This window comes from Haliotis rufescens, unplaced genomic scaffold (genome assembly GCF_023055435.1).
Source record: "Haliotis rufescens isolate VD_foot unplaced genomic scaffold, xgHalRufe1.0.p SCAF_14, whole genome shotgun sequence".
NCBI classification, from domain to species: Eukaryota; Metazoa; Mollusca; class Gastropoda; order Lepetellida; family Haliotidae; genus Haliotis; species Haliotis rufescens.
In genome coordinates, this window is record NW_025963824.1 from 30,258,092 (window position 1) to 30,286,016 (window position 27,925).

The window sequence follows — 27,925 nt, forward strand, 5'->3', positions numbered from 1 at the left end:
AGCTGTTGCGATAATCTGCATCAACTTCCAAACTTGTCCGACAGAAAGATGAACAAGCATGGCAAGATGGCCGAAAAAGGACCCATTTGCAATGCATACAAGCTATATTGAAAATCGGTGGGTGAAACCCCCTTTTATCACTATAAGGAGATCATTAAAGAGCGATATTTCAGTGCACCAGCTGTTTGTGGAAATGTCGAGTCTGTGCACCAGCTTGCCGGGATAATGGCTGTTTAGTTATTCAGCTGCGCATAGACTAGATGGCGTACATCACTACATGATTGTAATAACTTTCTTGTTAACTAGCACTGTTTGGTGGTTATGGTTGTGAAGATATGGACAGTGGTGTTGTAAAACATGGGCGATCATAGTGGTGCTTCTAGATAAGTTCATCGATACTGACATACGTGCAAGTTTTGATGTGTACATTTTATTGGAATACATTGAGGGTATCAGTTACATTGTTAAGCATGGTTGGTGCAATAATTGTCATGGATTGGTGGAAGCTTCCATGTTTTCTTCCTGTTGAAGCCAAAGCTAAAAAAATGTATTGATGATGTTGTCCTGTTTGGGAGAGATTCCTTGCTCAACTTCTTGTCGTAGTGCATGTCATCGTATCCCAAATGCGTGGATCGATGCACATGATGTCAATCGCAAGATTGTTTGGTCGATTTATTTAGACCACCATCATATTGCTGGAATATTGCTGAATGCGGTGTTAAACAACCTACAAATAAACAAAGATTCCTTGCTCCCTGGGGCGGTGGGAGTAGCCTAGTGGTTAAAGTGTTGGCTCGTCACCGAAGACCCGGGTCTGATTCCCCACATGGGTACAATGTGTGAAGCGGATTTTTCGGTGTCCCTCGCCGTGCTATTACTGGAATATAGCTAAAAGTGGCCCAAAACCATACTCACTCACTCACTGCTCCCTTGCTTGTTGTAAAGCCAACTAGTGATGGGTGGCCACAATGTATCCTGTTGTGTGTGTCATCACACCTCGAGGGCCTGTGAAGGTCCAGGGTAGAATAGGTCTTCAGCAACCAATGCTTACCGTAAAAGGCGACTATGCTTGCCGTAAAAGGCGACTAACGGGATCAGGTGGTCTGGCTCACTGACTTAGTTGAAGCATGTCATCGATCCCAACTGCATGGATCGATGCTCATGATGTCAATCACTGGATTGTCTGTTCCAGACTCGATTATTTACAGACCGCCATCATATAGCTGTAATATTGCTGAATGCGGCGTTAAACAAAAAAAACCAAAACCACTGTCAGATCAGTTCTTCATGCATTGTCATATTCCATCTGTCGGCTGTCAGAAGCTGGGAGGGCTCCTGAATCTCACTGGAAATCTGAAGATGATACAAATGTAGGTAACAAGATTACTGGGGACTGGCTTCATAATCTCCCTCATGCTCTGCAAGCTTGATCAAATAATCAATAGTCTTACATAACAGAACGTCAAGATGCAGCAGTTGTGTCACTCCATCCAATCCCTACAGATCTCCTCCACCCTCCTATCTTCTCCCTGTGCGCCCCTGCCTTCCTCAACAGCTATGATTTTAGGAAGTGATTGTGTTCAAACACACGAGATGATCTATTAATTACGCTTGCTTACTTTCCTAACTCCTCGACAGCACCCACACCTACTGCGTTACAAGTGGTTAAGCCTGGGGTTTTCAACGAGCGTTTTTATCAGCATTGGAAGGTTAATAATATCTTGATAAAGTAATCTGCCAGGTAAAACAAACACACCGTTGACAGTCTGTTTGCCTCCCTTGTAAAGCTGTCATTTTAAACTGATACTGATACATCAAGCTTAGAAACAAATTCGGGCTGTAATGGAATGTGTACAAGATCATTGATGAATTGGTCATTACATTGATGGGTGTCAAAATATATATAAAAAAAGAGAAAATGAAAAAAAGTAAAGACATTGATGTATGGTGTGTTATTTTAAAGAAAACAATCATGCCGCACCAAATGAATTACCATGTGTTACGTTTTTAAGTTTTTAAATATTCTTTTGCTTGAAACATTTTGATGTAGTTTACCATTTTTAAGAGAAAATTATGCTCTTTAAAATGCATTGCCACATGACCGAAGTTTGTATGTTAATAAAATAATCATTTTATTGAGACAAAAAGAAACTTGTCAATGACTTTTATCCATCAGATAATGATACATTTGATTAACTTCAATAAAAGCAAAGAATAACTGCTTGTAATGACTTTGGGTGATTAATCACGGATGTGAATGGAAACATAATTAAGATCAGGCATTATTTCAGAATATTAATTATAGAGATGTGTTTGGCTTCCAATTTTTCTTTTAATTTTTTTCGTAATGTTTGAGACTATCTGTACAGTTTAATAACCAAGTTATTGTTAAAATGATATGTTGATAGTTAGGTTTGCATGTGAGCAGGAGCAGCATATCCTCAGTCACTGAAGAGTTCCTTCAAAGGGACATAACTCTTCTTCTTTCTTTCTTACAACCTTATCAAACCCTTATAACACATATCACATGATGAAAGGTGAGGTGAGGTGAAATTGGGTTTAACGTCGCGTCCAAGATTATTGCACTTATATAGCGACGTGCATGCACGTGTATGTGTGTGTGTGGCTGCTTGTACTAGTCCGGACTGATGCCGATTTATAGTGCTAGCTCACTGAGATACCATGCCGCAGTTTAACATGAATACCTCACTCAGACACAGTATACTGACTCCGAGCCGACCAGTCCTTGTTTTATCCCCTTAATGCCGAGCGCCAGACAGGGTAACAACAAGTACAATCTTTTAACGTCTTTTTGTATGACGCGGCCCGGGATCGAACCCTGGACCTTCCGCTCTCCGGGCGGACGCTCTACCACAAGACCACGGAGGCGGTCCACATGATGAAAGGTTTCCAAGACATGATATAACTGATGTGGGTGACAACATATACCTAACACATTGTATAACCAACACAGCATGATATAACTGACACAATGTGATATAACTGACACAATGTGATATAACTGACACAATGTGATATAACTGGCACAATGTGATATAACTGACACAATGTGATGATATAACTGACACAATGTGTTATAACTGACACAATGTGATATAACTGACACAATGTGATGATATAACTGACAGTGTAATATAACTGGCACAACATGATATAACTGGCACAATGTGATATAACTGAGACAATGTGATGATATAACTGACAGTGTAATATAACTGGCACAACATGATATAACTGACACAACGTGATATAACTGACACAACGTGATTTAACTGACACAATGTGATATAACTGACACAATGTGATATAACTGAGACAATGTGATGATATAACTGACACAACGTGATATAACTGACACAACGTGATATAACTGACACAATGTGATATAACTGAGACAATGTGATGATATAACTGACACAATGTGATATAACTGACACAACGTGATTTAACTGACACAATGTGATATAACTGAGACAATGTGATGATATAACTGACACAATGTGATATAACTGACACAACGTGATTTAACTGACACAATGTGATATAACTCACACAGTGTGATATAACTGACACAGTGTGATACAACACATGATGTTACTCCCACATTATATAACCAACACAGCATGATATAACTGACACATTGTTATATAACTGACACCACATGATACGACACATAATGTAGCTGACACTATGTTATGTTACCACAATGATATATAACTGACATTGTTGGGTAAAACTTAACTCACTCACTAAATACCTCATTGTAGATGGGCATATTATGTTGAATATGGTACACATGACTCCCATATTCTTTATTCTACAGATAAAAGTAAATAAGTTTTTAATTTTTAAAGAGATATTTATTATATATATAAATTTATTATAAAATTTTTGTTTCCTGTGGTGCTCAAGAACCAAAGATGACCGATCAATTACTTGATCAGATTTAAGTTTCAAATACTTATCATTCCTTTAATTTCTGATCTTTTAACCCAAATAAACCTTTGAATAATTTCATAAAAGCTCTTCAATAAAGAAGTTGTATATTTCATGACAGTTATGAGATGTTTTTTTCTAATCTATTCTCAACCCTTCCAGTGAAAGAAAGAAACTTTCCATTAAATGTCGATTAGATAAAATTGATGATGCAATCAGCCTGTTGTTAATCGGGAGATGCAAGAAATTTTGCTTGCGGAAATCCGGCATGCATTTGGTGAACACTCTGTATCATAAATCAGAGAGATTTATCTGGAGATAGATGGTGTTCTTAGCGAGGCCGCTTGAGACAAAATTTGTAAGCTGTCAACTTGAGTGAAACTTGGCTTTGGTTTTGTGATCATTCACTGAATCGTAAGGGTGCCAGCAAAGAGAATTATTTCTCTTTTGGAGTGAGATTGTGTCTCGTTTGACAGGGCAGGTTAAATCATTCCAGGGTCGGTGTGTGTGTGTGCCTTGATGGTTTATGAAGGAGGGAGGGGAAGGGGAAGGGGGAGGGGAAGGGGGAGGGGGAGGGAGGGACAACCATTACAATTTCAACTCAGTATTTGTATTAACCTCAAATACGTTTTAAATTTGTTCAATATTTACTTTGTTTTTATTTCATTTTTTCTTATATTTTAATCATGTTCATTTTATTTTTCAATTTCTTGATTTGTCTTTTATTTCACTTTTGAAACTACAATTCGCCAAGAGTAATATGAGATGGACTGCAGGTCGGTCGGATAGACTAGTGGTTAAAGTGTTAGCTTGTTACGCGTGACCCGGGTTCGATTCCCAACATGGGTACAATGTGTGAAGCCAATTTCTCATGTACCTGCCGTGATATTGCTGGAATATTGCTAAATGTGGCGTAAAACCATACTCACTCAGATGGACTGCTGTACCTCTGTCAGCAGATCCTGCAGCCATGTGGATACAGTGTTCGCTCATCATGCTGAAGTCCTGTGTTCAGTTCCCTATTGGGATACACTGACACCCCTTCATGTTGGTTACACTGAGCCATTGTATTGCAGGAACAATGTTTTTTTCTGTCAATGTTTATGACATGTCTGACCACAAGGCTTCCAGGGGACATAACTCTGTTTACCTTCTACAGATGCATTGTGGGACATGTTTTGTACCATGTATTTCAAATCAGACGTTTATTGGTGTACTTACATAAGGAAATAATAATTGACTTTGAAATTTTGAAATTTAAATTGTTTGAGGTTTGCTTCATAGCATCAGGGATGTGTGAAGATATCCAGTGTTAAATAAGAGGGATATCCCGTTATGGTTATCAGCTAAAAATAGAGAGATGAGAATAATTGTGATCTAGATTAACAGATCATCAAAGCGCCTTGATAAATGTTTGTGTGCTAAAATATTCTTGTTTCATTCTGGCAATTTCGGTAATGAACATGTTTAGAAATAAAATCAGATCTGTCGACACATTGTGACTGACAAATAAAAGTGGACAGACTCTGAAAGGATGACATGGAATTTTTTTATGTCAAATTGTTTGTGTAATTAACTTGTATGGATTAGTTTCCCCTTTGGGAAGTGATCATGACATGTGAAGAGAATGGTTTTTCATGTTCTGTCAAAATTGTCACCACCAGCTGCCTTTTTTACAACATTTTCACCACTTTAGACCTACCTGTAACGAGGTACCTGTCTTGACGTACCTCTTTCGACGTACCTGTTTTGACGTACCTGTAATGAGGTACCTGATTTGACGTACCTGTTTCGACGTACCTGTTACTACGTACCTGTTTCGAGGTACCTGTTACGACGTACCTGTTCGACATACCTGTTTCGAGGTACCTATTTCGACACGAGAAATTTATTTACACGAGGGTGATGTGTAACTGGTTTTCTGATTAAACTCACAATGCCCAATTAGAAATATTTTAGAAAAGTAGTTAGAAACGTTATAGAATTTTCAGTACTTTGGTTAAGATCAATTTTCTAAAAGAATAAGCTAAGCCTCTTGAAGTTAATTTAGGCAATTATGTTTTATATTTCTATTATGTTCAGGAACAAGCTGGTAACAACTAGTGGCTTCTGCCGGTCGGGCTCTTCACACAGAGGAATCGATTGAAAACAAATTGAATTAAAGTTGCATCCATTTGCCTAAAAGGATTTCGTTCTTCATTGAAATATCCGAATTTTTGGTGGGAGCTCCTTAATTGTCTTGAACCGTTTCCCACACAACTGTTATTAGTTAACCTGATGCATGATTTGTGTGGCGTTTGCCTCAATATGCTTCATTACGTCGGCTTATCCTGAATAGTTAGCAATTAAATATTGTAATGGTCTTTCTGTGATCAAAGACTTCTCACAATTTGAGAGAAAAAGTCCTTGATGTTGTCTTAACCAGATGATCGATTAATGATTCTGATTTCTGACTTAACACGTCTTTGTTTATGCATAAGTACAGCAATACAATGAAGATTTGATTCAATATGAAAACAGAAGGGTTTTTTTGGTCAGTTGAAGACATGTGCTCGTGCCAGGTTTTCAAAAACACAGCTCATAAAATGTATGAAAGACCCATCCACGCTGGCTCCATTTCCAAGCTGCCATGGCCAAAATGATTTAGTTGGTTGTCGGGAAGTAGTATAATAAATCTGGGGCTAAACTCTGGTGTAACACTGTTATAGAATGCACATCATCTCCTTGTCGGGGAGGCCGCGGTTACTAAACAGGCTGTCTTGTTGCATACTGTCTCTGGCCGATGTGTACACTTGCATCAGACGGTCTTCCTTCGTAATATATCCATAGAACGTCAAACTCGTCAGCCATGACTGATTTTGGTGTTTGCTTAAGGGGACATCAAGACATTTTGATAAAAACCGATGGCATTCGAGGCTTTGGCTCGGCACATTTCGTTCAATATTGCTATTGATTCAGCAATTCTGGTCCAAATTGAACAAGGACCCCCGCACGCTTTCTGGCAACTCCCGTGGAAATTTGGCGGGGGCTACGGAGGGTGCTTCCCTGGCCCTGGTCGCTGTAAGCTATGATGAAGGAATATGAAGGATTAACTGGGAGGTTTGTCAGCATGCAGCTCGGACCCTCCAGGCCTAATTTCCGTTTTCGTTAACCGTCCATATTTGACAGGACAGAATCCCGGGAACTTTGGAGTCAAATGTGGATGCCTGGTCCAAATCCTGGCATTGTCGTCTCAAGTCGGATTCTGTTTGAGTTTTCCTCAATTATATCCCACAATGCACTTTGTTTGGTGTCGGAGGTTCGGCGGTATGACGTGTATTAATCTTCCATCTGAGGACACTGTGGTGGAGTGGGTTTAATGAAATTATTAAAGATGAGAAGGAATACTATTGTCCCTGTACCTTGCAATCTGATTGGCTGTTTGCTATCACATATTGCTGTTTGGATAGATGTGGTTTGCGGTTACTTTATGTCAGTTAATCCTATTCCAACTGGGCTGGTTGGGGCAACTCTGTCTGGCTTAACAGGCTTCCTTCCGGAGAATTAATAAGAATAATAAGGATGATATAATTGAAAGCTATGATGATATTCATAATTCTGATGATGATGATGATGATGAGAATTATTCAGAATAATAAGGATGATATAATTGAAAGCTATGATGATATTCATAATTCTGATGATGATGATGATGAGAATTATTCAGAATAATAAGGATGATATAATTGAAAGCTATGATGATATTCATAATTCTGATGATGATGATAATTATTATTCAGAATAATAAGGATGATATAATTGAAAGCTATGATGATATTCATAATTCTGATGATGATGATGAGAATTATTCAGAATAATAAGGATGATATAATTGAAAGCTATGATGATATTCATAATTCTGATGATGATGATGATGATGATGATGAGAATTATTCAGAATAATAAGGATGATATAATTGAAAGCTATGATGATATTCATGATGATGATGATGATGATGGTGCTGCTGGTATGATGACGATGGTGCTGCTGGTATGATGATGATGGTGCTGATGATAACGTTATTAAAAACATAATGATAATATTGGTGGTGGTAGTGGTGGGAGGGGGGGGGTAGATGGGGGTAGATGATGATGATGATTTTATGGTTATAATGATCATTATTAGGATGATGATATTCACAATTCGGGCGATGGTGATGATATTATAGAATACAAAATATTCAGTATAAATCGTGTATGGAAGTTTTGCAGCTGAAAGGGTCTGGTTTAATCCGGAGAGCGGAAGGTCCGGGGTTCGATCCCCGGCCGCGTCATACCGAAGATGTTAAAAGATGGTGCTCGTTGTTACCCTGTCTGGCGCTCGGCATTAAGGGGCTAAAACAAGGACTGGTCGGCTCGGAGTCAGTATACTGTGTCTGAGTGGGGTATTCATGTTAAACTGCGGCATGGTATCTCAGTGTGCTAGCACTATAAATCGGCATCAGTCCGGACTAGAACAAGCAGCCACACACACACACACGTGCATGCACGTCGCTATATAAGTGCAATAATCTTGGACGCGAAGTTAAACCCAATTTCACCTCACCACATTTGGGTAGTATGCGTTAAAACTAACCTGTCTGAAATGGGTTTCAGGTTACTTGGGACATTGTATTTTTATATATAATTTTAAAAATAAATCTTTGTTAATTTATAGATCTTTATTTAAGTGTCTCTACAGTTTTGTAAAAAAATTAGATATTTCTCTTCAACAGTTTGGGGCAGAACATTTCTTTCTCAAGACAAGACTTTTTTCTCATTTTTATTTTGCAATAATAAGGTAGAAAACCATCAATAAATGTCTGAGGAATTTCAAAGATTTGACAAAACATTTCCATGTCAGAAAACTATTGATTTGTAATATGCAATAATATCCGTTGTAACTCGGTACAACTTGTCAAACAGGCGAGTATGCACTTGATGCATCTGTAACGCAAACTATGCGCTTCCATCAGCTTGTAAGAGAACGGTTGCCCTGACGATGATTGACGGTTGTCTGTGAAATTGATTCAAACGTCGTCATTGCTTCTTCTTTTGAAAAAGTCTCAGTACATAGGGGCACTACATACATTAACCCTCTACCAGCCAACTCATTGAGGAGAGATTCAAATAATCCGATCTTTCGATAGACGTGGGACATGCTTTAGAATTATGGGTAACATTTTGAGAAACAAGTTCTATGGGCAATGGCGATAAAGACTTGTCACCGTTCTCTGAATGTTTTTGCTTTTCACATCTTAAAGTGTTAAGATGAGGATGAGTTGAAATCAATTTGGTTTGGGAATCGCGACACTCATTATGCTTTTGTCCTGCTCTCGTCACTTGCGAACGACAATTTGAATGAAATTGACGACTTTTTCTCATTAAAACCTCCGTTGGAATTGAATGACAGTTTGTTTTTTGGGACATGCTTGTAACAGCTTTTAACTTTTGGTTGATTGTTGAGTTGATTGCCTGGAATTAACAAACTAATAATGGCGTATTGTTTCAACTGATGGCGATGAATGGGTAGATATCTTATTCCGAACCTCACAGAAAACTAAATGTGGTGATGTCTTATGTTGATAATTGTAAGATCTGTGTGGAGATGTTTGTCTTGGCTGGAAAGGAGTGAGTGAGTGAGTTGGGTTTAACGCCGCTTTTAACAGTATTCCAGTAATATCGCGGCGTTTCAGCTTAATGTGGGAGGAAAGCCCGAAGGGATGCAGGTCTCAGACGTTTACCACTTCGGTGAAACCCACGAGCACGGGTATGGTGCTGACAAACCTAGAAACATAATTGGGGCGAACCGGGATTCGAACCCACAATCATAGGTTTCTGGCGTGCCCAAGGGACGCAACTCTGCACAGCGAATCGCGGCGCCTTAGACGACTGGGCCACCTGTGCCCCCCTTGGCTGGAAAGGAAATCAAGGTAGCAACAAACTCGCTCGCTAACCCGAATAACCAAGATCAGCCAACCCGCCGGTCTGCTCACCTGCCTGCCACCCCAACCACCAAAAATGTCTATCCGCCAACCCGCCGGTCTGCTCACCTGCCTGCCACCCCACCCACCAAAAATGTCTGTCTGCCAACCCGCCGGTCTGCTCACCTGCCTGCCACCCCACCCACCAAAAATGTCTGTCCGTCAACTCGCTGGTCTGCTCACCTGCCTGCCACCCCACCCACCAAAAATGTCTGTCTGCCAACCCGCCGGTCTGCTCACCTGCCTGCCACCCCACCCACCAAAAATGTCTGTCCGCGAACCCGCCGGTCTGCTCACCTGCCTGCCACCCCACCCACCAAAAATGTCTGTCTGCCAACCTGATGCTTCTACGGGCTTATACACAGTACAACGGTACAGTCAGGTTGACATGTTCAGAACATGGCTCTACTGGTCAAAGATTGTAAAAGTGTAAAAGTAGTTTGCAACATGCAATCATTACGAACATTTCAAGAACTCTCTTTGTATCCATTAAAACTCCTCCTTGTCAGAGCAGAGTCTTTTTTCAAAGATTTTTTGGATTTTTTAGTTCCCTGATGGTGTATTCCTGTTGCAACACTGGCTTAATCATGGATTCTTTCATCTGGTTCTGGAGAGTCTTTGATTCATTGGCGCCTTATAATCGGTCTTTGTAAATTTACCAAGGGCCCATTATTGCCACCTGTGTGTAACTGGCACACCACGAGCACTTCATCTTGTCGTTATAACGATCATCGATGTCTCATTTCCGTCCAAAATGATCCTTTGCTCCTCTTATTGTCCTTTTTCGGGGGACAAAATATTCCCCTTCGATTTAGTTGTCAAATTATGAAATTTTGATGGATGTCTGTTGGCCTTCAAGCCACAAAGAATGAATGTAATCACTTTGAACTGTGCACTCTCACAGCTGATACCATTAAAAAATTGGAAGATCTTTCTGTTATAATGGTTTGAACATTTTTGTTTAAAGATAGGATTTAAGAATTTTTGAAATGAGATGATAAGTTCTATTTGAGAGTCGCAGTTTGATAAAGAGCACTTTTACTGAAAGCAAGTATATAGCAATTGTGAATTCTTCAGTGGAATTGTAATTAAAAGTGTTCTCCTTAACTTTCAACAAGGTCAGATGTAAAATTAATGCGCAACATATTCCTCAGTTTGGTTATGCTTCCACTTCAGTGATCTTTCTAAATTCTTCAACAGTCTGAGTGCGAAGAATGTGCAGTTAATGCATTTTTGTGTGAGGAGTTTTCAAAAATTCAAAGCTCCGTTTTTCTTCAAGTCTCAAATTTTGAAGTGGAATTAAGAACAACTGAACTAATTTTCAAAAGGCATTTGTCTTCTTCTCGGTAGGTTATAAAGATTTTGATCATTTTTTCCCACAATGCAATTGGTGGCTCACCCGACAGGAGATTAGCTGCAGCATTGAATTAGATTAGAAAAAATCTCTTTAAACCTTCACTCAGATTTTTCCACTCTGAAAATTCCTGTAAAGTGCATTCATTAGATGGTGCAGGATTGTTCTTTGGAAATAATTAGCATTACCAGTTTCTGATAGACCTCGCTGTGTCTAACTATATTCTGATTCCTTCACAGCAGGGTGTAAATTGATTATCGTAACGTTGGCGGTTGACATCGGCGGTGTTTTCCGTCAGCACCGACGTCCCTACCAGCGCCGATGCTGTGCCAGTCTCCCTATAGTAAATTACACCCATAACTGCAGAAAGTCCTGTCTAACGGGAGAGGCCATGTTTTGATGACTCGACCTTATTGCTGCATATGGTACTTGGCGTGGGGACCAGCTGCCCGCCAGGGGGGAAAATTGGGATTTTATTGGTGATAGCAATTTCCAGCCACCTCATGCAGCCATTGTTTCTATTTTAAGTTGATCTGGTCAAGATACTTTGTTTAGACAATTTCCGTTTATTGCGAAGTCTGGTGGAGTTTTGGAAGTGGCCCATCTGAACGGGTCTTGTTGTTTATTCCAGTATAAACTCCCTGCACAGAATGGAGCTGTTTGGAGCCCGAGGAAACAATCTGTGCTGTGTTAGTCTGAGATATAAGACTGGGCTTGGGGGATGTAGAAGTCATTATCTGGTGTCCACTCTTGGGGATTGTAATCTTCTTTTTAAAGAGAAAACTAGGGTTCAGTCCCCGGTGTAATTGTAATCGTCACAGGGGACAGATGGGGATGGATTGAGGACGCCTGCTAACATACGCCTATCGGGACACTTGACAGTGTGTCGTAAGAGATGGGTGACTCAGACAGAATGTGTCGTAAGAGACATCTTCTTGGGGCAAGGGCATTAACTGACTATAAAAGTCCTGTTCCCACCCTTGCTGAACTAATCCAGGCTTGATTGTAGCGCCAGCAGTGGCTAATAAGAGTTGTGTCCCTTCTGTGTTCCTCCTATTGACCAATCAGATTCCACCTCTCATATCACTTGCATTTGCTTCAAACAAAATGGCCGCACCCAGTCAAGACGATCTGATTGATGATCAAAATATATGTTGTAATAAAACGGGTCTTACCTTGTGAAGTGCATCAAATCATGTGAGCACCTTGATTAAAAACATGAACAAATTTGGAAAATATATGTCGACGCCCAGTTGACAGTACACAACCTTTGCAAATCCTGCAGTCGACTGAGATCTGCATGTTGAAATCCACATTGTTTATAAACATGTCTAGTTTGTTACGTGATTTTGATTGGACTATGCATGGACCCGTTTGTCCAGCCAAAATGTAATTCCGGAATTCATGACTAGTTCGGCAAGGGTCAAATTGGACTTTTATAGTGTCGGTGAAGAGATGGGTTATTCAGACAGACTGTGTCCAGAGCTTACCATAAGGGGTGGGTGACTTGGAAAGAATGTGTTCTGAGTTTGTCATGATCATCACTTCAATCCACTGGAAGGATCAGTTCCAACAATGGAGGCAGTCCTTGTGCATTGTCTCATAGTTAAGTACCGTATTCGACGTAATAAGCGCCCAGGGCGCTCTCATTATTAGAAATAGGGGGCTGTTATTAGAATATTATTTTGGTGAAGAAAAAAAAGTTGAAAGATAAATTTCGTGGTTTATGCGGACATCCTGAAATGTTTAAGTGCGACAGATAAATGTTTCCAGAATTTAACTGCCCATAATTAAGGATGCATATAAAACACAAGTGCGTATTATACGCGAATAAATAAGTCTTGTGTACATTGATCAATCAGAAGGGGTGCTAATTGAGATTGTTCACAAGCCAATATCTTAGCAAATATTGCGTGGGCGCTTATTACGCCGAATACGGTATGTCATTCTAGTCCCACAAGCTGAACATAGGACTAAGATTTTTGTAACTTCCATACTTAAGAGAATATTGAGACACTTGTAGACAACATTAAAACACATGTACATGAAATCATTATGAAGAACATATAAACAAACCTTAACTAAGGATAGTTATAGGATACATGATCACACATTCTACACTGTGTGAGATGGACAAACTGTCCGTTTACAAAGGGGCATAACTCTTGTCATCCTTCTTGCATACCACTAATAATATAGTAATCTCATAACACCACTTGGAAACTTGGCCCTGTGTTTGTATTTGTTTCACTGCAATAATGACAACAGGTGAAGTCCTGCCATATGTGCTTAAGTGAGATTATTTCTATATTTGCAGGTGCGGACACTCTTCGTCAGCGGACTACCCATGGATGCAAAGCCAAGAGAACTGTACTTGTTGTTCAGGGCATATAAGGTAACCACAGCGACGGATATGATACACACTCTGTAATGTTCTGTCCCAAAGACAGCCCAGCATGCTCCCAATAGATGACTCCAGGCATTGAGCCCATTGTAACGCTCCCTCCCTCCCAGACTTTGTCTCTCTGACGTCCCACGTTATCATCTGTCGGATAGCTCAGTGGATGTAGTCCAAGCCTGTCATGGGAATAGTCCATGTTTCATTCCCGATATTGACACTTTCAAGATTGTGTTGTGTGTAAGGCTATATCATCTTCATGTTGTCAGGTTTTTCTTCACCCTTGCCAGGAGGCAGAGGTCAAAAGACGAAGATGTTTGGGTTAAAAGGAGGTCAACCCTTGAGAAAACATTTCTGTTGGAGTCCTAAATTGTTTCCTGTTTCCTAGATTACCTGGGTACTTTGAGTGAACTCGTTTCTAGTGTCATGCGTCAACAAAGGCTGAAATATTAGCTGGCACAAAATATCACTCACTCACTGGGGTCTTGTGGAACTGCACATCGGTGCTCTTCAGCTGCTCTTTCATCTGATTTCCACATGCATATCAGATTTGAAATATTGTACAGCATCAGCTTCATTGATATTTGTGTTATTTGATAGATGACACATTAGTCTTGGAATTGGCGCCATCTCCTGTGGTCGGCGCCGTATTGTCGTCTTTGACAATTCTGTCGTTGGAGATTGCTACACATGAAGGATATCACGTTCTGACATTTATGCAGAAGCATATAACGAGTTGGATCTGTCAACGTTACTGCCGCTACCTACAAGGAAATTGTTTAAATAAGACAATAATGAGATAGAACACACCGTCACATTATCTGGACTGCCCTTGTAGATACAAGTAATTTGACAAATGCACGGATATTTTTGTCCATTTCTACACATGTTGTGTTTAGAAGTACATATCTTCCTGTGCTCTGTGAACACAGTTGACATCGTATTTCTTCAAATTTTATCGAGGTTCCGAGATATAACTGTCATTGTCTGAAATGTGACAACATACACCTGGTCTTGTCATGGCTTTGTGATGATCTATCTGCCGATGTAGCCCACATTGATAAAAAAACATCATGGCAGTTATTCTCTGTGATGGTTTTGTCAGGTCAGCCAGCCATCAAGATGTTTTCGTGGTAAAGGTATTTAAATGGATTTGCCAGTGACATTTATGGCAACTGTTTGCCATGAATTGGCCAGTGCGAAACTCGACCTGATCTGAGGGACTCATGGCAGCAAGCGTTCAGCAACGGGTTACCAGTTCAAGCCCATGATCTTTGGCCTCTAAAAGTGGTACCCAAGTCTGTGTCACATCTACTCTTACATATATCCCCGGCCCTGAAAGTGTTGACCTTCACGCTATCGACCACTGGTTTAGACTTTCATTTCAGGCACAAGTGGCCCAGTGCTCTAATTTTTGCTGTCTGCCAGCCATGTCTTGCATGGCCAGTGTGTCAATGAGATCAGAACGCCAGACTCTTGGCATGTTACCTGTGTTTTCATGACATCTGCACTTCATACACGACTGGCTCTGAAAATATTGACCTTCATGCTATCGACCACTGATATGTCTGATTTGAGCTTTAATTTCTTCATACAACTTGAATAATACAATGTAAAGCAACATTGACTCACTCGCCTTACAACTTACCACTTAGCTCACCTGACAAAAACGCTCACCTGAGAGGACATGTTTCCTTCAGAGGTCAGCTTTCCAATCCTCTCAAAACTGGCAAGACCTCTTTTTCAAAAGGGGGCACGTGTGGCCCAGTCGTCTAAGGCGCCGCGATTCGCTGTGCAGAATTGCGTCCCTTGGGCACGCCAGAAACCTATGATTGTGGGTTCGAATCCCGGTTCGCCCCGATTATGGTTCTAGGTTTGTCAGCACCATACCCGTCCTCGTGGGTTTCACCGAAGTGGGACATCTGAGACCTGCATCACTTCGGGCTTTCCTCCCACATTAAGCTGACACGCCGCGATATAGCTGGAATACTGTTAAAAGCGGCGTTAAACCCAACTCACTCACTCACTCACTCACCTGACAAAAAGGCTCATCTGAGAGGACATGTTTCCTTCATAGGTCAGCTTTCCAATCCTCTCAAAACTGGCAAGACCTCTTTTTCAACAAGCAAGACATTACAGCGTGATGGAGGGCCTTCCTCAACCTCCCACAGAGGAAATATGCCCAGCAACTTGGCGGTCCCTCATACCGTATTGATCTTGGGGATGTCTTTCTGACAAGGACCCCAGCCACTTGATAGCAAATTGCTAATACAATGAGAAAAAAGCTGACACGATTTAACGCCTGTTCCGCTGGGCCAACCTCAACCTGACCACCAATTTCATTTTGTTTTCACAAAATATAATTCTTATAAAGTGGTTGCCATTGTAGACATAGTTACCATGGAAACCTTTGATTGACAGGTGAAGATGAAATGTGGTATTCCCTGGGTATTGTTTCTTGTTTGTTTGATGGTTGAGAGCGTGGTGGCAGTTTTCCCTCTCGAGTCTGCCCGTGTTGCCGAAGATTTGGTGGAAGCTGTGTGGCATCCTTGTTATAAACAGATTCCGTGTGGGTGACTGAGTTATCAAAATGTCCTTAGTTCAGTATCCCAAACCTGTTAATGTGTAAGTTGTCCACGGCAATTCGGGGGCGGTCGGGTAGCCTGGTGGTTAAAGCATTCGCTGATCATGCCAAAGACCCAGGTTCGATTCCTGACATGGGTGCAATGTGTGAAGAATGTGTCCCCCGCCGTGATATTGCTGGAATATTGTTAAAAGTGGCGTAAAACCATACTCACTCACTCCCTCACTCACTCCATAAAGTACTGACTGTTGTTAGTTTGTCCTATCACATCACGCCTATTGACCTTAGGAAAAGCCCACATTCCATGATGGGCATATACCCAGCCTGTATTCAAAGATGGGCATATTCATAGCCACATTCAAGGATGGCCATAATTATGACTCGCCCTGTATTCAAAGATCGCTGTATTCATCGCCACAAAGATGGGTGTATACACAGCCAGTATTCAAAGGTGGGCATATACACAGCCAGTATTCAAAGGTGGGCATATACACAGCCAGTATTTAAAGGTGTGCATATACACTGCCAGTATTCAAAGGTGGGCATATACTCAGCCAATATTCACAGATGGGCGTATTCACAGTCACAAAGATGGGCGTATACCCAGCCTGTATTCAAAGCTGGGGGTATACACTGCCAGTATTCAAAGGTGGGCATATACACAGCCAGTATTCACAGATGGGCGTATTCACAGCCACAAAGATGGGCGTATTCACAGCCACAAAGATGGGCGTATACTCAGCCAGTATTCAAAGGTGTGCATATACACTGCCAGTATTCAAAGGTTGGCATATACTCAGCCAATTTTCACAGATGGGCGTATTCACAGTCACAAAGATGGGCGTATACCCAGCCTGTATTCAAAGCTGGAGGTATACACTGCCAGTATTCAAAGGTGTGCATATACACTGCCAGTATTCAAAGGTGGGCATATACACGGCCTATATTCACAGATGGGCATATTCACAGTAACAAAGATGGGCGTATACCCAGCCTGTATTCAAAGTTGGGGGGTATTCACTGCCAGTATTCAAAGATGGGCATATACGCAGCCCATATTCACAGATGGGCGTATTCACAGTCACAAAGATGGGCGTATTCACAGTAACAAAGATGGGCGTATTCACAGTCACAAAGATGGGCGTATTCACAGTCACAAAGATGGGCGTATTCACAGTCACAAAGATGGGCGTATACCCAGCCTGTATTCAAAGTTGGGGGGTATTCACTGCCAGTATTCAAAGATGGGCATATATTCAGACGATATTCACAGATGGGTGTACTCACAGTCACAAAGATGGGTGTATACCCAGCCTGTATTCAAAGTTGGGGGGTATTCACTGCCAGTATTCGAAGGTGGGCATATACAAAACCAGTATTCACAAAATAGGGATGAACAAAGCAAGCAGTTGAAGATGGAGGTATACAAAAGAAGATGATAGAGCATGCTCCTTGTTTGACTGAAAGCTGCTCATCATTTTCATTCATGAAGTTCCCATTAATAGGTCACGTCAAAGCCATGCCAGCCTTTAAGGACGAAGAATATCACGGGCATATAATAATTGGTCTCTAGCTTCTCATCACCCGTCCTGCAACCAATTATATTTCTGCATTAACATCCGCACGCTTAAATAGGTCTAGACCAATTTCCGAGTTTATATTTCTTGAAGCATTATTTGACGTCATGATTCTTCATCCAGACTTAGTTCTACCCAAATCTGGTAACTGGTCACTTGCTTGAAATATATTTCTTGGCTAACTTTCCATGTGAAATGAGATTTTTTTTTACAAGCATTATTTAGATCATTGGTGTTTGAGTTTGGATGTGGCGCTGGTGAAGAGTGGTTGAACGACTATGTTCACGTATTGCAATTGATCAGTTGTAAGCCCATGAGACTATAACAATCTGCTTGACAACATTCTACCGATATAGTTTTGAGACATTTGAGATTGGAATGTGTGTTGCTATGGCGACCATCTTTTTTTGGTTGGATTTTCAAGAGAAATGAAAAAAAGGTTCACAATTACAGATTTACTTGAGTAGGTTTCTATGAAACGTAAAGGTCACTGGGTTCAGAATTCATTCAGGACTCATAACGTTGACTTCAAAACATTTTTGTTTTTGAGACCTTACAAGAAAAAGTTATTGTTGGTTTTAATTTTTTTTTTAATATTTCTAGAAAATGAACATTCTGATATTTTGGCTACACTCAGCTATTTTGTACAATATGTGGGTGTTATGCTTTAAAACATGCACAAAACTGAAAACCAACCCTCGAATGAAACTGAGTAGTTACAGAGTTGTCTCCCTTTGTTAACAAGCATTTCAAAATGCTGTGATGGAGGAAAGTGTTCAGTACTCCTCGTTTCACAATGACAAGGACATTTGCATTAACAGAATTTCCATTATTGATTATTTACCCCAAAATAATATATACTCAAGAGTGTTGCGAATAAATGTCAATGTAAGTCGACACGAAAAGCTGTTACAGGAAAGTGCATGTCAAGCTTAGAATTATCACTGCACTTTACAGTAATGACATTCCTCCATTGGCGATATTTTTCAGTTTTGTATCGAATACAAATTACATGCGAAAGGAAATGGAAGATGGAAAATTGAAATTGTTGTGTTAAAATGTGGACTGAAAAACTGAGCACTGAGGAGAAGATAAAACGCGATGGGACATAAGGCTGGAGTAGGTCCTCGGTTAAGACCTCCCCAGTGTGTCATTACAGAAACCACGACTATTGATCATGCAGCGCTAACAATGTGATGATAATTTTCATATACAATCTGTGGGTTTACGTCTTCCTTGATAAATTTAATGGGGGATCATTGATCTCGCATATACTGAGGTTTGTATTGACAAGTTAGGCTGCAACGGTTTCTTCAATAACTGTTGTCATTGTGGAGTCCCTGAGATGCCAGGATCTGCTAATCACGAGTTCGATTCCAACATTCACCCCATTTTGAAATCCCAGTTTGTCACACAATTTGTGTGTCTGTGGTTTTCATGAAATTGGTAAATAGTCACACCTCTCACCACAAAGGTATCTCCATCCACATGAAGCTGATGCGCCAAGACCGAACTCATTTAGTGGCAATAAACCCGACACTCACTCACTTATTCTAATTATTCTGAAGGTGAAGGGGCGGTCGGGTAGCCTAGTGGTTAAAGCGTTCGCTCGTCACGCCGAAGACCCGGTTCGATTCCCGACATGGGTACAATGTGTGAAGCCCATTACTGATGTCCCCTGCCGTGATATTGCTGGAATATTGCTAAAAGCGGCGTAAAACCATACTCAATCACTCACTCACTCTGAAGGTGAAGGTCATTGATTAGCCCGGGCAGGTCAAACGCCAACTAGTCCATGGTGATATAAGATGGAGAGACGCAGCCTTCTTCCTCATTGAGAGCACTGGAGTGATTCATCTCGCGTCATAAACACCGCTCTCTGTATATCCCACTGACAATCAGGATTAGCTTTGGGAAACGGCTCATTCTACTTAATTCTAGTTCTAGTTTACACAGTTTTACGCTCAGCATCGAGTAGTTTTCATCTTGGCGAAGCTGGATAAAATGGGGCAGCGATATATCTCTCCCTTGGGTGCACTCCCAGATCCTGGCACACCTGCAGCCAGGATATTCCCGGACCGACGGCCAGGAGGACCAGACGTCTTCCCGGACAGCCAGATGCCCAGTCAGGTGTGAACCCCTCACTCCACACGTAACTTGTCTGTGCTTCAAGCATATGCATGAATACTCGCCATAGAGAGTCTTTTTCCATGCCATTGATTTTTGCAGTGCAAATTTGCCCCGCGGGACTGGAGCATGGCAATTGTGAGAAGCATGGAGCTAAGATAGTGTCTAAGACCTTCGATAATTATTGATTCGTCCCTCCATCTTCCACAAAAACCTTCTGTCCCCCCCTCCATCCCCTTGCCACAACAAACCTTGAAGCTGGCCTGCTTGATGGACTGGCGATCGTGTGTATTTTTAATGAGCCAAAGTGGGCCAAAATTTTTCTGACAGTTCATGCCTCGAAGTGCTCTCCGGCAAAGTGTTAGTTTTGTTCAACGAGCAATACCTTGGAGAAAAACTTCCATATCTTCTTCAACCTGCGTCCCCTGTTGGGATGAGAGGGATAATGATGTGAACGTCCAATGTTTACTTAATATTTTGCAGGGGTTTCCCAGTAGTTGAGTGATGGTATCTCCTCCAGATTCATGTCAACATCCGTTTTGTTGGCATACATGATGCCATTTCACCATGTTTGTCTTTGTTTTTACCGTCACTATGACATTTTTTCAAACCCCAAATGTCAAATTTTAAATACACAAACACCCACTGATGATAATCATTACAGAAATGGGAAAGTCAGTCAGTGTTATCAAATTTGACTGTGAAGGTATCCTTCCTTTTATGGAATGAAGGAGGTCTGTGAAGATCCGGGGTAGAATAGGTCTTCAGGAACCCATACATGGTTTTTCCCGGAGAACTAAAAATAAATGACAAATGGTGTGCTTCTTCCAGGTTAAACACAAACACTATTGACGTGACTATAAGATGCATTTTATGACAGGGTCGGTGCTATAGAGGTCCGTTATATCTGATATAAATAAATGCGACAAAATCTTTCCATAACTGTAAGAGACCTGTGAAGATCCAGGGTAGAATAGGTCTTTATCAACCCATGCTTGCCGTAACAGGCGACTATGCTTGTCGTTGTAGGCGACTAACGGGATCGGGTGGTCAGGCTCTTTGACCATTGTTGTTGCATGTCATCGATCCCAATTGCATGGATCGATGAAATATTTCATGTTGCGAATGGCAGACAGTGTCATTGTTGTCAGGGGACCTGCAACATTTCATGGGCATCCCTGCTGTGGGATTCTGGGTAGAATGTGTACATCACTTCCTGTGCAGATGATGCTGTGGGATTCTACAATGGGAGGTCACAACTCTGTCCAACCGACTGGTGTCTTTGTACCCCGGTTCATGCTGACTGTTGCTCACACTATCGACCACTGGTTTGTGTGTTAGTACTGACCATGTTTAAAGGCTCAGTTAAATGTTTAAGCTTGCATCCACACCACTTTAAATCCTGTGGAACCAAACCCCCTCCATTGAAATTGCCGCACTATCGACCACTGGTTTGTGTATCGGTACTGACCCAGTACTGTTAAATGTTTAAGCTTGTATCCACACCTCTATAATTCCTGTGGAACCAAACCCCTTCCATTGAAATAGCCGCACTATCGACTGGTTTGTGTATTCCATTGTGTTTGTCATTTGTTGCTGTCATTTTCAGGGATTTGAAAATGGTTTATTAAAAGTTATGGGGAAGCCTGGCAAAAATAACTGTGTGAGTATATGAGAAATTCTGTGGATGCACACATACTTGGTCACATGACATGTCACATGACCTGTCACATGATCACCCAGCTACCAGAGTATTCACTTTCACAGTTGGCTTTCAACACCCCACAGGTCACGCCTTTCATACACCTTCACATCGCATAATACGGTATTATTATCCATGTATTAATGTCATATAAATGTTGTCAATAACTTTCAAATAACCACTGGCTTTCTTCGAATGCAGAACATTAAAAATCAAACTGTCTCCTGTAAATCCATTCATTCTACATCAATGTTTGATGTTTTGCAATCAAAATTTATGTTAATTGTAGTGGTCAAATTGTAAATCAATGGGTTTTTTATGTTTTGTTTATATATCACTAATAGAAAGCTAAGTTTCTTGGATTCTATGTAGTGTAATGTTTTTTGTGAAAAACTTTGAAAATGGAAGATTGTTACATCACACTAACAGTATGACAGGCATTGCATGAGAATCTAAAATACCAAGTCATGAAAACGACAATACTTTAACAAGAGGGACTTGCACAAAAGCATCAAAGGCGGTGATTCTCTTGGAGAAGTGAATCCACCCAGTGTTGCGTTTTCATCGACACAAATGAGCACAGTCACATGACCAGGTCAGACACCCACATGCTAGAGCCACCGCATGTAGATATATCGACTGCCATGTTGGTACACCTCCCGCCAGTCCAGCAAACGCCATTAACACGTTCATAGCATCAGCCGACTTGCAGTAGCGTCACGAGGCACATTTCTATTCTTGCAGGGATATGAAGGGTCACTTCTCAAGGTCACCAACAAAAACGGCAAAAACACATCAGTAAGTATTCACCGTCACTGTGAGTTATCTCCCCTGTAATGCAGACTTTTCAAATTTTGAGGGACATTGGCCGGTAAAATTGCATCAGATGATGATGAAATAGTAATATATAAAATATGTTTCTGTGTAGGAAGTTTGAAAGGTCTAGCAAGTGAAGGGAGATCACTCAGGAAGGTTAAATACTAGCAAAGATTGAAACAGATACCTAAAAAGAATTAATTCTCACGATTCATATATCAGCACGTTATAAGGAATAAAAAAAAAAAATCTAAATCTTTGCTATGTATTTTTTCCTTCCACTATATCACTCATATACTGATGTAAAGTAATAAGGGAACACATGTCAGTTAGGAAGCAAATCACATTGCCCGATCCCTTTAGGCAACTCCAGTCACCTCCAGGGCACAATACAGCTTGGTAAACATAGCCATTCCCTTATTACTTTTTGTGAGTATATTTGCTCTGTATGAACATTTTGTGTCTTTTGTTATTGTGTCAAGAATGTTGTAATCCAGCTGTCAGCCTTTCTTCCAGGTGTCTTTGTTTGAATGTCTAATTTCAATCTGTACATCCTTTGACATGTGATTAAAGATTTCTCAACAAAATGTTCATATCTGTCTCTGCATGTTGGTGTTGGTGGGAGGGGGGGGATGTGAATGAAGCTGCCTACAATCACTGCATCACGGTCCGTGCATGGCATGATGAGAGGGGAGACGATGATAACGCACTGTTAAACTCTCTCGTCTCCTGAGACTAAATTTATAGTTAATATCTGCACATTGAACCATGGTCTACAAACTGTCTCTCATCAACATTCAGGCCTTCGTATCTGAAATCTGACTTGCAATAGGACCAGGCTTTGTACTATACAGTTTGATGTGGGGGAGTTATCTTTTCCTGACCAATAACCTCCGTGCAGGTATAACAAGTGTCTGATATAAAGGCCACAGGAACACAGTAGGGTGGCTTATTCCAAATTTCAAAATTTCAAAATCTTATATAAGCAACAACTAAACCCCCCTCTCTGGTTGCAAAACCTTTGTTTCCCTTTTCAAAATTCACTAAATGGCCCGGCCGGGCCCGTGTGCGAAATACGCTTCAGTCGGAAAGCGCACGTAAAATCTCCAATCCCATCCATCCAGTAGGGTGGTGTGTTCTACCATGGAGTGGGTTCACTCACACCCTGTACAGAAGTCGGAAATCAGTAATGGTGTGACCCGTGGAGATCCGGGGTAGAATAGGTCTTCAGCAACCCATGCTTGCTGTAAAAGGCGACTATGCTTGTCGTAAGAGGTGACTAAAAGGATTGGTGGTCAGGCTCCCTGACTTGGTTGAAGCATGCCATCATATCCCAATTGCGTCGATCGATGTTCATGATGTCAATCACTGAATTATCTGGTTCAGACTCTATTTACAGACCTCCGTCACATAGCTGGAATATTGCTGAGTGCAGCGTTACTCAACAAACAAACAAACAAACAAACAAAGTAATGTTGTTATACTCTGTCCTGGCGTTTTCCTGGTTTGTTCTGCTGCTGTCATGTTTTGTATTGTATTTTTTAGTGTGTATAGTTCATGTTTTGTCCTCTGCTTTGTGCCATTGTGATCTGAAGCTTCTCTCTCAACTACGGTTGCCCCTAACAACCAAAGACTTAGTGTAGTAGGTGTGTGGAGGGCAAGTCTAAAGCTGATCTCTGCAACAGCTAGCTTACCAATACTGAATGTCTGTTAGAGTATGAGAGCTGTAGTCTTGGTGCTAAGATGGATTTAATGAACTTGCCTTGATGGTGAAAATAGGGGTGGGATAGAGTACCAATACATATGTACACATACCTCTACCATTACCCACACACCCATCTCCCACACCCCAACCCCAACCTTAACCCCAAACCCACCACTCACACCCCAACCCCAAACCCAAACCCAAACCCACCACCCACACCCCAACCCTAACCTTAACCCCAAACCCACCACCCACACCCCAACCCCAAACCCAACCCCAAACCCACCACCCACACCCCAACCCTAACCTTAACCCCAAACCCACCACCCACACCCCACCACCCACACCCCAACCCCAAACCCAGACCCATCACCCATCCTAACCATAATCACCAACCGACACTCCAACCTAACCCCAAACACAACCACCCACACACCAGCCCTACCCCCAAACCCCAAACCCCAAACCCAAACCCAAACTCCCAATCCCAAACCCAAACCCAAACTCCCAATCCCAAACCCAAACTCCCAATCCCCAACCCAAACTCCCAATCCCAATCCCAATCCCAATCCCAATCCCCAACCCCAACCACAACACCCTACTCCCAACCCCCTAATCCAAACCCCAACCACAACCCCCTAATCCCAACCTCAAACCCCAACCCAGGGGTCCGGAAACCGTCATATGCGCCGGACATGTCCGATTGGGAATCTCAAATGTCCGTTTTAAAATATTGCTTACCGGACATTTTAAAAAGAATTGTCCGGACATTCTTAAATTTTGACCGGACATGATCAACAGTTAGGACTGAGCAGTTTCTGTCTGCAGTTGCAACACAATGAAGATTAACTACACTGACAAGCTTTGTTTGTTTTGATTGCTGTAAATACATCGTACCTACATGATAGTCCAATCTGTCAATCACTGTAATAGGCAATAAACTGAGTTGACACTGATTAATCGAGGATTAATTACTGAGAACATCTTGTTAATTTGAGTGAAAGGTGTTTACAACTGTACATTAATACCTTGCATCATCGATGTACCTCATAATCCTCACAATGCTACGATACGTAACCTCAGACAAGAAGGGAAAGCGTGACGACAGGCAGTCGACCGATGCAGATCAGTCGAGCGGATCTGCCAAACCCTCAAAGTCTGGACGATCATTTTGTAAGTCGTGGCTAACGACTTTCACTTGGTTGACATACAATGAGGATTTGCAGATTTTATTGTTTTCAGTAGCTAGTCGTATATTGAATCTTGATTGACCGCCATTTTGCTTTCTCGGACGATCAATATCCAAAAAAATTATGGTCAATAATTAAGTACAGATGAAAAAAGTATTCAAATAACTATTGCTATCAACGATATTTTAGTATTTGTGATTAAATTATCTGTCTTGTTTTTAAAAAAATCTTTAGTTTAAAAAAAGCTTTTCACGTGAGGTCACGTGATAACCAAATATGGGATAATAGTCTCGATCCAAATGTTACAACGCGTACACTTGAGCAGACTCATGAATATAACTCATGAATATTAACTAGACCGTTCACTACGTTAACAGATCGTTATTATAACAGAAACAAACATATTTTTTCCATGTAAATCTAAAATGATATTATTTGTTATTAATTGTCCGGTGAATTAAACAATTTAAATTGAAACAATTCATAATTCATCATATTATGAATACGTAAACTTGTAATGTGTGTGAAAAGTCGTACTAAAATACGCTATTTGAAGGGGGCGTGGCCTAAATGCAAATGTCCGATTGGGATTTTAAATTTTCCGGACCCCTGCCCCAACCACAACACCCTACTCCCAACCCCCTAATCCAAACCCCAACCACGACCCCCTAATCCAAACCCCCAAACACCAACACACAATCCAGACCCTAATCAGAAGCAAACTAAAGGATCAATGTTCACTGAAGTTTACCATAAACTGGGCTATTTCGTATTTAATTCCCTCAATATCAAAATCCTAATTGAAATAAAACTGTAATAATCCTACATTTGTCCTATTGTGAGCGGTCTGGCACATCCCGAGGACTCTGACATACAGATCCCTTTGATCTAAACATTATGTGCCTTATTACATCCTTTCACATTTCTAGACATTACACCACGCAAATATACATTTTGGAATGATCTTTAATCTGTCTGCTGCCTAAGCGCATACAGTAACGATTAATATGGCCATTTGAAATAATACTTTCGGTCATGAGAATTGTCTGGGAGGAAAGTTTTAATGAATCTGTTTCAACAACACGCTATCAGTATCACGCTGCACGCTGCAGCATCAAGTGAAGGGACAGATAGGATTTAAGGGGTTTTTAGAAATTAATTTCAAAATGTAATGTTTAGACTTTGTCTGGATTCCATATGGGATTTGAAGTTCACCATCCCGACTTGGCTGGGGACCACTGGGGGAGGGCTAGAAGTACAGCTGTATCTGGGCAGAAGTACAGCTGTATCTGGGCAGAAGTACTGCTGTATCTGGGCAGAAGTACAGCTGTATGATGGCAGAAGTACAGCTGTATCTGGGCAGAAGTACTGCTGTATCTGGGCAGAAGTACTGCTGTATCTGGGCAGAAGTACAGCTGTATCTGGGCAGAAGTACAGCTGTATCTGGGCAGAAGTACATGTGTATTTGGGCAGAAGTACAGCTGTATCATGGCAGAAGTACAGCTGTATCATGGCAGAAGTACAGCTGTATCATGGCAGAAGTACAGCTGTATCTGGGCAGAAGTACAGCTGTATCTGGGCAGAAGTTCAGCTGTATCTGGGCAGAAGTACAGCTGTATGTGGGCAGAAGTACTGCTGTATGATGGCAGAAGTACAGCTGTATCTGGGCAGAAGTACTGCTGTATCTGGGCAGAAGGACAGCTGTATCTGGGCAGAAGTACTGCTGTATCTGGGCAGAAGTACTGCTGTATCTGGGCAGAAGTACAGCTGTATCTGGGCAGAAGTACAGCTGTATCTGGGCAGAAGAACTGCTGTATCTGGGCAGAAGTACAGCTGTATCTGGGCAGAAGTACAGCTGTATCTGGGCAGAAGTACAGCTGTATCTGGGCAGAAGTACAGTTGTATCTGGGCAGAAGTACAGCTGTATCTGGGCAGAAGTACTGCTGTATCTGGGCAGAAGTACAGCTGTATCTGGGCAGAAGTACAGCTGTATGTGGGCAGAAGTACTGCTGTATCTGGGCAGAAGTACAGCTGTATCTGGGCAGAAGTACTGCTGTATCTGGGCAGAAGTACAGCTGTATCTGGGCAGAAGGACAGCTTTATCTGGGCAGAAGGACAGCTGTATCTGGGCAGAAGTACTGCTGTATCTGGGCGAGCGTCGTCAGAGAAATGAGAAACATGGAAATAAGAGAGTCTCAGCCCTGTTAAATGGAAAAAATGTTAAAACAATTTTTTTTAGAAATATGTTTCTAAAATAATTTGTCAGTGTGAGTAGAATGGTTTGATAAATGCAATTTTATTAAAAGGGGTGAACTGTTTGAAGCAAGTTGCTAAGCTGTGATATTTGAGTGAAGGTCAGACTAAAACAAGCAACTGTGCCTGCAGAATTATATTGATGAGTTCAACTAAGTGTTTTACATTTCACTACTGGAAGAGATTATCTTTAAAACCCTCTGTTTGTATCTTCATCTTAAATATGTCAGAATGTCATGGAATGGATGTTAAATCTTAGG

The 27,925-nt window shown here is 41.2% G+C and overlaps 1 protein-coding gene across 16 annotated transcripts in view; it reads left to right on the top strand.

Moving 5' to 3' along the window:
* LOC124143326 (protein couch potato-like) overlaps positions 1-27,925 on the top strand; it is a 193,639-nt gene that overhangs the window by 132,441 nt on the left and 33,273 nt on the right. For 11 of the 16 annotated variants that reach the window (XM_048395271.1, XM_048395274.1, XM_048395272.1 and 8 more), the window contains exons 2-4: positions 13,631-13,708; positions 21,609-21,662; positions 22,446-22,499. In XM_048395271.1, the coding sequence (XP_048251228.1) occupies positions 13,631-13,708; positions 21,609-21,662; positions 22,446-22,499 (186 nt within the window). The remainder of the gene's footprint in view (positions 1-13,630; positions 13,709-21,608; positions 21,663-22,445; positions 22,500-27,925) is intronic. The other 5 variants (XM_048395276.1, XM_048395264.1, XM_048395270.1 and 2 more) reach the window with 2 other exon arrangements.